This window comes from Drosophila rhopaloa, unplaced genomic scaffold (genome assembly GCF_018152115.1).
Source record: "Drosophila rhopaloa isolate 14029-0021.01 unplaced genomic scaffold, ASM1815211v1 contig_3, whole genome shotgun sequence".
In the NCBI taxonomy this organism is placed as follows: Eukaryota; Metazoa; Arthropoda; class Insecta; order Diptera; family Drosophilidae; genus Drosophila; species Drosophila rhopaloa.
In genome coordinates, this window is record NW_025335123.1 from 13,254,390 (window position 1) to 13,270,701 (window position 16,312).

General features: G+C 43.7%; 2 protein-coding genes across 15 annotated transcripts; one reads left to right on the forward strand and one right to left on the reverse strand.

The window, feature by feature from the left end:
* Positions 1–675: 675 nt before the first annotated feature.
* LOC108049827 (glycine-rich cell wall structural protein 1.0) lies at positions 676–2,173 on the forward strand. The gene is made up of 2 exons (XM_017131156.1): positions 676–763; positions 833–2,173. The coding sequence occupies exons 1-2, from the start codon at positions 758–760 to the stop codon at positions 1,982–1,984; spliced, it is 1,158 nt and encodes a 385-aa protein (XP_016986645.1). The 5' UTR covers positions 676–757; the 3' UTR covers positions 1,985–2,173.
* Positions 2,174–4,194: 2,021 nt separating this feature from the next.
* Positions 4,195–15,630, reverse strand: LOC108049859 (ral GTPase-activating protein subunit beta). Of its 14 annotated transcripts, XM_017131214.2 has the most exons (17): positions 15,017–15,630; positions 14,184–14,403; positions 14,070–14,099; positions 13,473–13,871; positions 12,937–13,197; positions 11,942–12,508; positions 10,645–10,938; positions 9,841–9,981; positions 8,753–9,296; positions 8,470–8,693; positions 8,125–8,316; positions 7,635–7,775; positions 7,061–7,078; positions 6,120–6,674; positions 5,472–6,058; positions 4,576–5,411; positions 4,195–4,511 (listed from the first exon to the last, which is right to left on the reverse strand). In XM_017131214.2, the coding sequence occupies exons 1-17, from the start codon at positions 15,206–15,208 to the stop codon at positions 4,397–4,399; spliced, it is 5,316 nt and encodes a 1,771-aa protein (XP_016986703.1). In that variant the 5' UTR covers positions 15,209–15,630; the 3' UTR covers positions 4,195–4,396. The 14 variants fall into 14 exon arrangements, with proteins under 14 accessions (XP_016986703.1, XP_016986701.1, XP_016986711.1 ...); XM_017131212.2 differs by lacking the exon at positions 7,061–7,078 and having other exon boundaries at positions 6,120–6,728; XM_017131222.2 differs by lacking the exon at positions 14,070–14,099 and having other exon boundaries at positions 15,017–15,629.
* Positions 15,631–16,312: the final 682 nt, after the last annotated feature.

The window sequence follows — 16,312 nt, forward strand, 5'->3', positions numbered from 1 at the left end:
TGAAGACGATTGCGGCCAACAGGGTGTTTTTTTTAGAGGTAGTGGGTTATTTTCTTTCTTATGGTAACCAAAATCATTTGTATTTATAATTAATAATTAATATCAATAATTAATATAAAAAAGGTTTTGTATTTATATTTAATAATTAATATCAATAATTAATATAAAAAAGGTTTTGTATTTATATTTAATAATTAATATCAATAATTAATATCAAAAATGGCCTTGACTCAAAACTGCACTTCTATGTTGACTAATCTAATCTTATGGCCAAAACATTTCGAAGAGTGGAAGTATAAAAAACATTTTCTTATGCCAGGGTATACATTTCTTAATCTGCCTACACTTATACAAGTTATGATCGGATAAATTTGTAAGCTTTGCAGAAAGGTGACCCCAATCGTCCTTTTCTTGGCCAATAACTTTACCAAATTAAGCTATGTTTCTTGTGATGCACATTTTTTCCAATAAGTGGGCACCCTGTACCGTCCCATTGAGATCTCAGGTGAGTTACAAGAGCAGCATGGGCAGCTTTGGGCAGGTGGTGACTCCGCATCGACGGCTCTCCGCCGCTGACGTCACGGGCCATCGCCGCATCTAACGGTTTGTGGTGGATCTCCGGCGGAACTCTTGTATAAAAATGTTGGATCGAACGGAGAGTGGCATCATTCGCTAGTCGGGAACAGTTCGAGGCACAGGTGTCGTCTTCGATTCCACTTCTTCTTTTTTTTTGAGTTAAAACAGTGCTAATTCTGAAATGAAGGTGAGTAGTTGGAACACCGGATGTGGATTAACCGCTGGATATGTGCTAAACGGATTAACTTATCACCAGGTCTTCATCTGCCTGTTGGCCACCATTTGTGCCTGCAATGCCACCTTCCTGTCCTTTTTGGGTGGCGGTGGAGGAGGAGGAGGCGGAGGCAGCAAGACCACCTATAACGTGATAGCCACGCCCACTTCGGGAGGAGGAGGAGGAGGCGGCGGCGGTGGAGGTGGTCATGGCTATGCCCAGGGAGGCGGAGGAGGTCATGGCTATGCCCAGGGGCATGGTTATTCCCAGGGAGGAGGAGGAGGAGGAGGACATGGACACGGTGGCTCCTCGCAGATCATCAAGGTCATTCTGCAGGAGGGTCAGGGCTACAGCAACGCCGGAGGATCAGCTGGCGGCATTGTGTCCTCGGGCGTCCAAAGCTACAGTCATGGTCATGGCTATGCCAGCGGTCAGTCCTATGGCCAAGATCACGGCTCCTATGGCGGCCAGCAGGCCCAGATCTACAAGATAATTGAACAGGCCCCGGCTCCGGCTCCAGCTCCAGCTCCAGCTCCCGTCGCCATTCCCATTTCGATTCCTGCTCCTGCTCCGCCAGCCGCTCCCATTGCCTATCATGCATCGGGCGGTTCCAGTGGCTACTCCTACGGTCACTCCCAGGGTCACTCGCACTCCTACGGACAGTCATATGCCTCGGGACATGGCTACGGTGGCGCCTCCTCCTTCGATGCCCAGCAGTTCAATGCCATTCTGCCGCAGATCATCCAGTTGGTGCTGCAGGAGGATTCCCTGGGCGGCGGCGGTGGCGGCATTGGCTTCGGTGGTGGCTCCTCCGATGTGGCTGCCATCAATGGCCAGCTGATCAACACGTTCGGCTCCAAGGGCAAGGCCATCATCATGAAGGCGGACCAGGCGCAGGGAGACTTCTTCAAGAGCGGTCATGTGGTGCAGCGGGGCACACTGAAGGTGATGCGTGTCCAGGAGCAGCAGAACCAGGGCGCTGGTGGCTCCAAGGGAGGCTGGGGCTCGGGAGGGGGCTCCTCTTCCGGTGGCTGGAGTTCCGGCGGTGCCTCTTCCGGTGGTTGGAGCTCCGGAGGTGGAGCTTCTTCCGGTGGATGGAGTTCCGGAGGAGGAGCTTCTTCCGGTGGCTGGAGTTCCGGCGGTGGAGCCCCTTCCGGTGGATGGAGTTCCGGTGGCCCACCCTCCGCCTGGTAGATGCAGTGCATCCGCTGACCCGCCTAGTTAGTTAGACCAAATGAATTGTTTTTTTTCGCTATCTTCTATTCTATCGTTATGTATTTTTTTTCCTAGGCTAATCCTTCACAGTCATTATCAAACATAAAGATAATCAAAACATCCATCATTATTAACTTAAATTATTTGTTAATAAACAATTTGAAATAACATAAAGTGTTTTACTTAAATAGTGCAAATAAGGTAATCAAATGGTACAAATCTATATTGATGTTACAGGAACACAAATCTAATTGCATTTCATAAATTATTGTTAAGAAATAAACAACGCAACGACACTTAAATAACAATTAAGTTTTTGTTTTCCCATAATTAATTTTAAATAAGAAATTATCAAAACAATCAATTTCTTTAATTTTGAAACCATTTAATTACTTTCCAAGCAGTTACCTCATCCATAGTTATGTGTAGGCAAAAGGGGGTTAAGAAAATAAATTAAATAAGATTCGTAATTAAATAAATAACTAACAAACAAATGAATTAAAATAGCCCCCACAGCATCAACAATTCCATCATTATGCTTACCCAATTTCATTTTCAAGGCTGAGAAAATCACAAGAAAAGCGAAGAGCAGGCAATCAGCCACTTCATCATTAACTTATATTATTTGTTAATAAATAAATGGGGCCCGAACATATGCAAAACCCGACAGAAATTTGTAACACGTTATGCGATTACATCACGACTTTCATTGATGATGACGAGATGGCCCTCGTTCGGCCACAGTTTAGTTTTGAATTGATTGCCCCTCGGAGGCGTTGCGAAATGCCGGGCCCGCGTGTGTCCAAATAGCCGAACTCCGATCACCGGACCCAATTCCAGTTCCGACTCCCAGACCCCAAGACCCCAAGACTCCCAGACCCCCAAGTCAAAGGTGAAATTACCAAGATGCTGCGGACCAATGGAGATGGAAACGTGAGATCTTTGAGGGCCTTTGAACCCACGAACTTTCACGAAGAAATCACCTTTGATTGGTATACCTCAATTTTTAAACTAAATCATACCATAATATTATAATTTAAGAATAATCTAGAAATTTGGGTCATTTTGCAAGCCCATAAATGACTTTAACATTTAAATAAACAATAATAGTTACTTTAACATTTACAAAAGCTTCAAAATAATTTTTGTTAATCACATTGTTTGATAATATATTTCTTTAAAATCATTTGGTTTTTAACATATCATTATAAAAATGACGAAAAATCGACCCAAAAATACAATTCAAACTGAAAACACAGTTTTTTAGATAATTAAACCACGATCATTTAAAAGTATGCCATTTTGAAATCGGATGTCTGTACAAAAAGTTATGGGCTTAGAAGTGCAGGATTTAGGTCACTTTTCTGCAAAGCCAATTTTCGAAAATTTGGAAAGGGGTTACATCATAGAAATGACGAAAAATCGACCCAAAAATACAAATCAAACTGAAAACACAGTTTTTTAGAGAATTAAACCACGATCATTTAAAAGTATGCCATTTTGAAATCGGATGTCTGTACAAAAAGTTATGGGCTTAGAAGTGCAGGATTTAGGTCACTTTTCTGCAAAGCCAATTTTCGAAAATTTGGAAAGGGGTTACATCATAGAAATGACGAAAAATCGACCCAAAAATACAAATCAAACTGAAAACACAGTTTTTTAGAGAATTAAACCACGATCATTTAAAAGTATGCCATTTTGAAATCGGATGTCTGTACAAAAAGTTATGGGCTTAGAAGTGCAGGATTTAGGTCACTTTTCTGCAAAGCCAATTTTCGAAAATTTGGAAAGGGGTTACATCATAGAAATGACGAAAAATCGACCCAAAAATACAAATCAAACTGAAAACACAGTTTTTTAGAGAATTAAACCACGATCATTTAGAAGTATGCCATTTTGAAATCGGATGACTGTACGGAAAGTTATGGTTATTATTTAGAAGTGTGTTTAATATATATTATTTTTAATATGATCAACTAAAAATCCGCAACAAAAGATCGCTCACGACTTTCACTTTCACTTCCGCGTCTCGCGATCATCTCTGATGTTTGTGGCCACCTCGCTGTGAGCTAAATTGATTTCGGATGTGGCTGCCAATTATGTGAATATTTATACACATCGGACACCCTTTGTTACCGCTTCACAGCTTGAACAAATTGCCCAATAACCAGGCCAAAAACTCAGGGCAGTTATAATATTACAAATACTTTTACAAAGTATAATTCGATTTATTAGCAAAAAAATAAGAATTAGAATACGATTAACTTTCGGGTAACACTCAGTGGACACCCAATACTAATCAGTTTTGTGGGGTTTTAGTTAAGCACACGTTAATACAGACAAGGACATGGACGCTTTGCCAAGCGGGTTAATAATACTTCCTAAAGCCGGCTAAATTGCACGTTGGAACAGATGGGCCAGCAGCTCGGCCTCGCTTAGATCCATTTTGTACTTCTGGACAATGTCCTGCACCTTTAGCCGTCGTCGCACATGCGGCGGTTGGTAGCTAAACAATAAAGAGTTTGGATTAGATGGGTATTTGGTATGTAGAGAGAGAGGAGTCCACTCACTTATCATTGTCCAGACGCCGGCGGCGTGATATGTTCAGTGCCGTCTGTCGCACCAGATTGCCGACGACACGTCGGCTGAGCACCATGCCATCGACGAGGGGCGTGGCGAAGCTCATCCTACCCGGCGGACCCTGCAGCTTGACCCTCAGCAGTCCGGACAGCAGCGAGTGCACGAAGATCACGTGGCAGTCGGAGGCACGGGGCAGTTGCAGCGTGTGCAGCTCCTCGCCGGTGCGCGTATAGGCCAGCACATCCTCCAGCGGAAAGTTCAGGTAGTCCTCGTAGCTCTCCAGCCACACCAGAAAGATCTTGGCCGGCGCCTGGGCCAGCAGGGTGGGCTTCGTCACATTTCCCTTTCGCCGCGTCGGCGGCACTGGCTCCTTTGCATCCCTGCGATTCGTGTCCAGCTCTAGACTGAGATTCCTTGACTTGGACTTCGCCAAACCAGTCACGCCATCGACCTCGCCGCGTGCCCATACATTGCTGGAGCCAATCTGATCCGTGCTCGAGATACTTCCGCCATCGCTGGTGTCGCTATTGTGCCGCAGATTCCACGTTGTGGGCACCACGAAGGCGATTTCCGAGGACACATCCGCCCAGTAGAGCACCCTCTGCGAGCCATTGTAGTTGAGTTCATTGCCTGTGGACTTCTGCTGTTCCTCGGGCGTTCCCTTGAGTGACCACGAGTTGTGGGCAAAGCCCGTCCAGCCGGAGTGCTCCGAGACCTGAACAGGCCAGCCCAACGTCTGCAACATGCTGGCAAAGTGCGGATCATGGCCAGCGGACTGCTCCTCTGCCATATTCGCGATGATTTGCTGGGCACTCGTCTGACCAGACTGTAAGAAATATAAAATTAAATACACATTTTTGAATTTCTTAATCTTCGGCTGAGCTACCTTCACGTAGAACACATAGACGGTATCGTGAGTCCTTGCACTCAGCTTGTCCAGTCGATCCAGATCGGCGGCGAAGGCCGTGGACTTGGTGTCCAACACGATGAGCGGCCGCTGTGGCGGATTGCCCAGCGCCTCGGCCGGATTGTGCGGATTGCGCGTCTCGAATCCGAGGAAACCGAAGTGCGAGAGGAAGAGACGCGCCGCATGGAACTCGTGGCACACCGCCGGCGGCACGCATTCCTGCGCATACGACAAACTGTCCGCACTGGTGTCCGCCTCCGCCCAGGCCAGCTTCTCATAGATGCTCTGCTTCTCCAGCATCGACTCCAGCTCCTGAATGCTCGCCGTGCCGTATTGCTCGCGCATTTGCTCGATAGTGGGTATCGAGTAGTCCGCCACACAGGGCTGCACCTTGTCCACACCGTCTGGGAAGTTCTTTTGCTCGCACTCCGGCCGCTGTGTGACATCGTTCATGGGTATGGGTCTGCCAGGATTAACGGCATGGTATTTAATCCCAGATTTACTGCGCGGCAGATGGCGCAGCTGCATTGTCCAGGCATGTCGACCGAACGGGCCGCGAATGAGTACTAAAAAGGGGGATCACTTGTTAGCAAAAGTAGTTGGATTGTGCAAGTACATGAGCCTTACATGTCACCGTTGGCTGGGGATCCTGGTCATTGCCCAGCGGCTCCTCGAGGAGTGCCAGTATGGTGGAGTTTTCGGTGACAAAGTACTTGAACTTGGCAATCGCCTGTTCGCTGCTGGCCGCCGCCGCCGGAACCATGGAATTGCAGTGCTTCATCAGCGCAAGCTCATCGAGCAGCGATGATATGGACTCCGGACCGCACTCGCTGGGGAAATAGCCCACTTGCTCCAGTATAATGGTCAGCAGATTCTCTGCCGCATCTCGCACTCTCATCGAGGCCGGCTTCAGCTCCTTTTCGTCCTTGAACTTGGGTATGTCGGTGCCCTTGCTCTGGCTCTTGGTGCCCGATATGCCCAGCTCCACCACCTCGAGGACCGTTTGCAGGCAATCCTTGTCCTGCAGCAAATACGGATGCTGCATCAGCCAGGCGGCTGTGCACTGGAAGGCCGCCACAATGGTGCTGTGCAGATCCTTGCTATGGGCCGGCGGTGGACGGGAGCACTGGTAGCAGATATAGTCACAGATCCACTTCACGGCCCGCTTGCACTCTAGAGCGTCTGAGGAGATTATCGTTAGATTCTGACTAGCTTCGTATATTTTCACTAAGGTGTCTACGTGGGCGGTTTGGATGAGTGGTGGTGGTGGTGTTGGTGGTTGGTTGGTTATATATATACATTCGTTATCGGTTGGGAGATGCAAATTAAATATACATATATATATATTATATTTATAAACAAATTGCAATCATCGTGAGTTGATGGATGGCGATGTGGATGAATGTGGGTCATATTATTATTTTAGTGTTTTTTTTTCGGGATGTGGTGCAGTGGTGGTGGTGCGGGTTCGATGGCGGTTAGAAAAAGAAACGCATCAAAAAAAAGAAAGAAAGAAAGACAGAAGAAAGTGGCGTTAGTTAGGTTAGTTGGCTCCTTCAATCAATTACCATTAGTAAATTTCCTGGCTGCACAGTTAAGCAAACAGTTAACATGGGTTAAGGTTGATAGGGGGGGGGTTTGTACACCGAGGGTTAACATTTAAAGAATACGCACATGGTTACAGTTCGAAAATAAACAAACAGAGTTGGGCAGAAAACAAACAAACGACATTAAAATCAGGAAAGGAAGTGCAGCCTCGGTGAAACCGAAGCCTTAAATGCCCTTGCAAAGGATTTTGGAATCTTCGACTCCTTTAAAAACATGCATTTTATAAAAACTATAACAATAGCCCTATCATTAACTGATTCTCACTTGGAAACTATCAACTGTAATAATGAAATAAGTCCGATTATTAGTAATTATTAAATCGGGGTGATCCTATAAACTAGAATATTTCCTTTTGGATTGATAAAACCTTTCGAAACGGTGTGTTAATGGCAGAAATAATGTGTTACTTTGTAACACTTTAATCGATATATGGATAAGCTCTTTATAAACTCCCTTCATAAACTCTAAAGAAAACCTTTGCAGGAGCATATATACACCAACATCACATGCAAGTTTCGGATAAGCACACTCTACCTGTTTCCCGGATATGCAGTCTGGCCAAACCCGACAGCAACTCCAAGGCGGCCAGCGAAACATTCAGATCCGTCTTCCACGACGAAATCAGACGATGACACACCAAATAAGTGGCGCGTACAAATAAGGCATGGGCATTATCTGCAAAAATTGTTAAGTTATTAAATAGTTATTAAATCAGAAATTGCCTAACATTAATAGTTATGTTAAGAGTTGTTAAAGATATCATATTATAATAATAAGTTTTAAATGGCAAAGCCACAAAACTGATCTATTTAAAAATTCAAAAATAAATGTACCAAAGTGTTTATAAACTTCAGAAAGTTTTAAAGTTTGAACAAATATACAAATAAATGATTAAATGGTTAACCAAGTAAACCTACAAAAATTCATTTACATTTTCATTCATTTACATCTTTAAATACTTAATATTTAAAGAACTCCCCTTAAAAATCAAAATAAAAAACAAAATGAAGAAAATAGAGTTTACCATAGGTGGTCACGCCCTCCAGCTCCTGGCCAAACTCGAATGACATGTCATCGGAAATGGTCAGGCTGGGATAATCGTGGGCGGAGGCGGTGTCGCGCATGGAGCCCGATCCCGCTCCCATTGTGGCCGTCGTCTGGCCGCCCAAGCTGGCCGTGCCGGCGCTGACCAGCGAAGCGGAACGCTCCGAGCACGCTGATCATCATCAGCACACAAAACACAAAAAAGGCCCAAAAGGAAATGCGAATAAAAACAAGAGCAATTAAATAAAACAAATTTCAAAGACAAATCAAAATGTTATTGAATGAGGTCAAGGCAAAGACCTTGGGAGTCGCAAAAAAAACTCACCGGAACTCAGCAGATTGGGCTCGTGGTGCTGGACGCCACTGGAGTTGTGCGAAAGATTGGCATTACCGCCGCCCAGTTCCGTCTCCTCGAAAGTGACGGCATCCTGGACGCAGAGCAGCAGGCCGCCCAGTAGCATGTGCGTGTTCTGGGCATCCGTTTCCACCTGCAGCGCGTTCATCAGGATGTTCATCAGCCGCGACTTTAGTTGGATAAAGGTGAACATTCTGTAAGATTAAAGGCAAATTAGTATACTCTATTTTCCTGATTTAAAGTGCAAACTCACTTCTCGCTTGTTTCGCTGGTGAGATCCCTAATGGGCAGCGTTTGGTAGTGCAGTGGTAGCACCATGATGGACAGCAGTATGTTGATGGCCGAGCGCCGCAGCTCGGTGCGATTAAAGACCATCGACTGGGTCTTCAGCTTAAGGTCCTTATCTGGGAGGACAATCTCCAGGGCGGCAATGAAGCCCGGCAGCAGCACATTGATGCCGTCCAGGTCCAAGCGGAAGAGGTCGCTCGAGTGCAGCAGGATGCTGGCCAGTGTCTCGTCGCACTCCCGCGACTCCGTGATCTTCAGGCACTGCTGCAGGGCCATGTAGAAGCGTGCCAGATACACGGGCAGAATCTCCTCGCCCGTCTTCTTGGCACAGAAGATCTTGCACAGCGTCCCAATGGCCTCGGCCCTTCCCGATTCGTACTTGTCGATGGTCAACGTCGGCGGCAGCGACTGCGGATCGTTCAGGGAATTGGGCTGCGACAGCGAAATGGATCCCTTGCGGTGCTCCATGATCATCGACGACGGCCGCTTACTGGCCTCGCATGCTTGCTCTGGTTGTGGGTGGCAAAAAAAAGAAAAAGACAATTAAATTAAATCTTTTATAAACCTATAAAATCGAATATATAATATACATATTTTTTTAATTGCTTAAAAAATGATTTTAATCATTGTAAAATTAAGTAAGTAAAAAATTGTGTATGCTTTTTTAGCATATTTTTAAAACGATCGATATTTTTTTAAAATAAGTTTACATGTTGAAATATTAGAAATGTTTTTTTTTTTCTAAAATTATATTTAATATATAACATTAAGTCTAACAGGTTTCCATGTATTTTAAAGTAATAGTGACTAAACCTTTCGATATAAGGTGCTTAGTGGATAATATAAACAACTTTAAAAAACAAAATAATTGACTCTTTCAAAAAAAAATATTAAAAGTACCTCAAACTTATAAACTCTTAAAATGAAACACCTCTTTGAAACCACATTATGTGGCCTTAAAATTTTGAATTAGTAAATAAATGATCTATTTTAAATATTGTATATATAAAACATAATTATTTTTAAAACCGGATAACGGATACCGGAACTTACTCTTGCGGTTCTGGCGCCAAGTGTCGCCTCCGATGTGCGCCGCCTCGAAGAGCCACTCGTGGAATACGTGGAGAATGCTGTTGCACTTGGGCCTGGCCACGGCCAACTCAACGCCCGCTCCCATCGAAGTCAGCGGCAGAGCTGCGATCGCCGGAACAGCGAGAGGGAGAGAGAGGGCAAACCATGTCAGACAGAGAGGCAATGACGGTAATGGGGGGCGGTTAAAACATCTGTTAGATTGTTAGGCGGCGCGGGAGAAGCTCACAAACGGTTCACACAGCACACACAAAACAATAGATCCAATTAGCTAATATATAAACCATCCGAAGATGGGTTTTCTCGTGTGATTTTGAACTTAAAACCGCCGGTTTGATCTTGGCTCATATGATTTTTAGATAATTCATAATAAAGCTCATTAAAAATAAGACTTCTGGCTTTGTATTTGTAAAATTCAAATATTAGCTATTACTTAAGCTCCGAAATATAAGTTTTAAAACTACTGAAAATATATTTTTATAACAAATATTCAGAAAATACATTTATTAAAACTTTTTAGCAACTCATTAGAAAAATAGTCAATTAATATAAGAAAAATTAGTTTAAATCATCAAATCTATTTAAATTACTTTAAAACTTTTAAATTGCACCCATATAACTTGTTTTCCAAGAAAATAATATTAATAATTCAAAGCTAATTTTAAACCAGTTTATAAATATTTTCCAAGAAAATAATATGAAATATTCAAAGAAAAATAGTTAGCTATGAATCAAGATCAGACACCGGCTTTTCCCCAGTGCACTTACAGTTGATGCTGCTGCTCGCCGACGGCGGACCCGACGTGGACGTGGGAGTGGTGGGCGCCGGAGCAGGACCGGATCCGCTGCCCGCGCCCAAGCCCGTGCTGCCGGGGATTCCCGTGCCGCCGGGCAATCCCGCTCCGCCGCCAGAGCCACCAATGGCGGGCGACGAGGAGGAGATACCGCCGGTGCTGCCGGCGGCGGTGGTGCTGGAAGTGGTGTTGGTGGTGGTGCTGCTGCTGCCGATCGCATTGCGTGCACCGCCGCCGGTGAGGCCAATAAGCGAGGTCTTGCTCAAGCCTGCGATGGTGAAGGCGTTGGGTGAGTGGAGCACAGCACAGCACAGCACAGCACAGCAGAGCAGAGCAGGTGTGAGAAATTGTTAGAGAAATTAGATACAGATATGCGGAGCGCGAGATACAGATACAAAGGGAGCATGCTATGTGTATAATTGTGGGCGTTCGGAGATAAATTACAATGCATAATCCGACCGGTGGAAAGTGGCAACAGTTACTCGACTCATCCGCGCCGGGCAATTACACCGAGATTATTCCACTCATGCTACGGAACAAATTATACAATAAAAAAAGAAAAAAAAAAATAGAAATGCCAAAGAAAATAATACAAAAGACAAAGCTAAAATGCAAAACTTGTGAGTGCGAACTTGGCTGGGAGAAATGTGGCGATGGATCAAGGCAAACAACATCTAGGCAGGCAAAAAACAAACCAAGTCAAGTCAATTCAGAAGCACGCCATGGCAACAAAAACAGAAATAAAACCAAAGGTTGGCTTCGGTGCACCGAAGTTCAGATGCCCTGGCAGACGGGTTTCCTATGGGTAAGTCTTCTTAAGAACTGTGAGTGTTGAATACTTAAAATAACACAAATTATAAAAACATTAAGCTCTATTAGTCTTCTAATTCCTTGATATTCACAACTATCCCCAAAAAAGTATAGGAAAATCTCGCTCTAAATACATTATTTGGTAAATCTTCTTGTTCATCTGTAAATTTTAAACAAATAATTTGACATACAAATTTTTATACAACCAAATCTTTAAAATCCTAAACAAGTATCTTCTAACGGACAATTATAAAGGCTTTTACTTGTTTTGGTTACTAGTTAAATTACAATGAAAACATTCAAGATGAATATAAAGGAATATGTAATTTTTGTTAACTCCTAAACTTCAAATACCCCAAAAACCCTCTGCCAGAATAAAGTTTACAAGATTGTTTGGTGTGACAACAAAAAGTACAACATTCGGTGGTTTCCAAATAGAGATTCTCCGTGGAGAGTCGCACCCTTCTGCTGTGTGATGGTCGGGGCCACGCTGAAGCTCTTGGCCAGACGTCGCTGCAGTGGCGGTGTGGGCGTGGCAGAGGCGGGCTGTCCCATTCCGGACGATTCGGTGGTGGCAAAGGAGATGCTGCCAACGACTCCGGCGGAGTGACTGCCTCCGGCACTGGTGCTGCCCACGGCGGAGCCACCAGAGGCCGAAAGATTACTGGTGGGCGAGGCACTGATCTGTAGCTGCTGCTGCTGCTGATGATGATGCTGCTGCTGCTGCTGATGGTGGTGATGGCCGCCATGGTGACCCATAATGGCGTTCAGGGCGGAACTGGCCGAGTTGCTCATGAAATTGTCGCGCAGAAAGCTACCGGCGCCATGTAAATGCAAATGCGGGTAGTGCAGATGATGGTGGTGATGGCTGGCCTGATTCTGCTGGTGGTGATTCGCTATGTTTGTGGCGCTGCTCGAGTGGATGAACTGCTGCAGGGTCGTGGAGGTGGCCTCGTTGAGCGAATGCCGGATCTCCAGCAGGTTCGTCACCACGCCCTCCGATTGCTGCGGCGGCGGCTGATAAACGCCTAGTTTTCGTTGCATGGTTTTTGCAGGCGGTTTTCAGTTACGCATTTAAGCATTTTCAGTTTAGATACAATTTTCGGGGTTAGCAAAGCCAGAGATAAACAAACGAACAGAGAGAAAAGAGAGAAGTACTGAGCTAGCCTACCACAAAACTAATGCTAAAAGTGTAAGAGCGGCCAAGTCGGAATTTACCGACTATAACAAACCCCCGGTACTCGGCATGTTTTAAGTTCTAAATGGTTATAACAATGTGAACACTAATGAAATAAATGTTTAAAGTAACAAATTAGGAGACAATATAATCTCTTTAAGGAAAATATGCCTGAAAAATCTAACCGACAGACTAAGCTATATGTTCTAAGCCAGAAAACATACTAGGAGTACCAGGTTTTGCAAAATAATAACACACAAATTTCTGCAAGGATCCTACCTAGAAACGCGTCCACTTGACTGGAGATGCCCTTCATGGCATTAAGGAAGATCTGCGGCAGCTGCTGCAGACACGGATGCTGATGCGTCTCGGCGCCCTTTTCGTGGGTCAATGCCCACTGCACGAAGTGTGATGATTTGCTGATGATATGTGGTGAGCAGAGGGCCGTGGGATTGCCAATCATACGCAGAAAGCGGTACCACGTCTGCGCCACACAGTCGTTGGACATGCCAATGGGTATTAGCTGGCCATCTTCGTCGGCTTTGAAATATTGGAAAGATGTGTTATTATATACATTATAATAATATGGGAAATGTGGTTGGTTATTAACTTATACATATTTCGCTCTTGTTTAGCAGTTATTTTAAAGTATCGTGTTCCAAAATAAAATATTTTTAAAAATATACGTTATATATTCTTAAACGTTTTAAAATACTTTAAAATATTTTGCTGCCACAAGAAGGCTTGATTTACAATGAATCGATTGTATATCTTATCTTTGATCTTTAGTGTATTTAATATATATCCAAACCCACCGTTTTTGAGTTGGGGAAAAGCGGGTCCATAGCTGAACTCCAAGAGGCGAGCGGTTAGGGCCAGATTCACTCGATTCCACTGATCCACGAGAGCCACTCGGTGTCGCCACATGGCGCAGGATTCTTGGAGAGTCTTCCACATCGACGGTGAGGGGAAGCTTCGCACGCAGGCCAAAAGCCAGACCTCGAAGAGCACGGAGAGTACCCGTTCGCATAGCTGATCGCCTACGTCGTCCTTGACTGTGGGCGGAGCCAGCAAAATCTCATTGATAGCCAACAGGAAAAGAAGCAGGGTGTCCCAAGTCTGTCGGTCCATCAGCTGCGATATCTGGGCTGTTTGTTGAAGAGTTCGCAGCACCCGATGGCAGAGCACTGCCTGCCGCTTAATGGTGTCTGCACCTGAAAGTCATTAGGAATAACAATTAGTATTGGATTTTCAATGTTTCAAGCGTTAAATGCACTTTTGGGAAAAATATTGCCTAAGATCTTTACAAATTTCTAACAATTTCGGGTAATTAATGATAAATCCAGCAATATTTGTTGAGCTTAGGCATTATTTTCCTTAAGTGTCTTTCATAAACAATTCGAGCAACCTACCAAGCGTGGTTTGGTATAGAAATGGCAAGACTTGAAATTTAGAGGGGGATTAATACGGGGCAAGGGGCAGCATATAAAGGTAATAAGGTCAAGTGGCCAGTTTTCGGAACTTACTTTCGCCCTGACGCGGCACAAACAGGTTGTGGAAGTGGTTGATGATTTGGCGGGCATAGAGGTTGGCATCCTCGCAGATCGGCTTCGGGACACTGATCCTGGGTTGCGGATGCAGCGCCGTCAGCCATTCACAGTACACATTCACGCAGTCCTTGATTGTCTCGTGTTCCTGCAGCGGCAGCGAAAGACCAAAGCAGATTACGTCCATGCACCATTTTACCTAGAATATAATGAATCAAGTATTATATTTCTTGACATTACTGATGATCCTGAGGTGCAGTTTCTAAATTGAAATTCTAAATTGAACTCCTAATTTTAATTTTTTTCTCAACAAAAACTTATACAAGTTAACATTTATTTAATTTTTCTCAGAAAACCACCTGAGTTGTCTATAAATAGCTTCCTTTAGATTAAACAAACAAACAATATAAATTCCGTTCCATATTGAGGAAATATTAATTGGCCTTGCATAAGTAATTATATGCACTATTATATGAAGCTAATCGAAGCTTTTTGTGCGCATTTACAGTCAATCAATCATGATTTATTATCAAATTACAAATGAAATCATTCAAATAACAATGTAACTCTATTCTTTCGCTGAATAACAATTAATGACTGACATTTTTAACCCATTTTGATCCTCTCTTCTATTCTAAATAAATAAATAACCTAAGTATATTTTTTAAAGCTTACAGATTGAATCTTACAGATTAAAATACATATAAGATTTAGGATATTTAGGTTTTTACAAGGAATATTTATATGTAGTTTCATACACCTGTTGGTTGATGGTACCTATGATCCTCTTCCCTCTAGCCACCTTTACCCACCTCCTCGTCCTTGACCAGATGACTGGGCTCCGCGTTCTGGGTGATGCCCAGGTTGTTGCCCAGCTGCTTGACCACGGAGACGACCACTTCGCGTCCTGCGGAGGCGGGAAACTTGTTCAGGACACTGAAGCACTGGGCGCCGCAGCTGTTGGCCGTAATTTGGGCGGACAGCGAGGCCCATTCGGAGTACATCTTGATCCTGTGGTCGGGCTGCTGGTGATGATCCTCCTCCACGACGCGTCCTCTTCAACCGGCTATCCGTTTATCGAGCTCCTCTTTGGGCGCGTGCTTTATCGGTTCGATTCTTTGATCGAATTTCACTTTGTTGACGTCAACATGAAGTTTTTTGTTGCAGGTGCGCCATGTTGTTGTTGTTGCCTCGCTGATTGGTCATTCTCATGTTGCAAAATGGAATCGGCAAATGTTTATGTTGCACTTCCCGCCCCTTTATTGTTTTGTTTACAATGGCGATTCTATTACACCGCCATTATGCACATATATCTGCAAACTTATTTAAACAATTTTTTTGTAATAAAAAAAAAAGAAACTCACAGCAGCGAAAAGCGTGCGAGGGAGATAAAGCGATGTAAACAGCTGGTGGGCTTGGTTTCTGTGTTGGTAAACGCGTAAAGCAAAGCAGTGCCTAAAACAAGCGTTGGCGTAAATGGATTATTTTGAAATTGAACCAAAAAAAAAAATAAAATTGCCCCAACAAGAATTTATTAGACAAAAACCTAATTCGGAAGGTACCAAAAAAGTAAACAACCTGCAAGTAGTATAAAGAGTAAAGTAAACACAAATTGTCAAAAAACCAATTTTTCACTATCAAATTATATAAATATATTCAAAAATGTAAGATTAATCATTCTGGTGTACGTGTTGTATGTGCCATATTTGTCATTGGACGTATGTATATTTATTTGAGGATGTGCTTATGTACCTTGACAATAAAAAAGATAGGTAATGCCAAAATAATGGACCCAGAAAGCAATTTAAAATCCCAAAACCTTTGCGAGGTATAAGGAGCATCTCAAAAGTAGGCAATACTTATTTCCAGGTATGTTTTCAAATGGCAAGAAGATTATTGTTTGGCTAGAATCCTTTACTTAAAGCCAAGATTTCTTCCTCAACCCAGTCCACCCGTTAAAAAAAAACAACAAGAAAAACGTTTATATGGTTTTTTCGATTTTGTATAGTATTTTTAATTGTTTTGCCCGTCATCAAAGTTTCCAATCAATTAATCAATCAATCAATTAATCGCTGAAAAGCTTCCGCTTCCGATTTGGAATTCGTTTT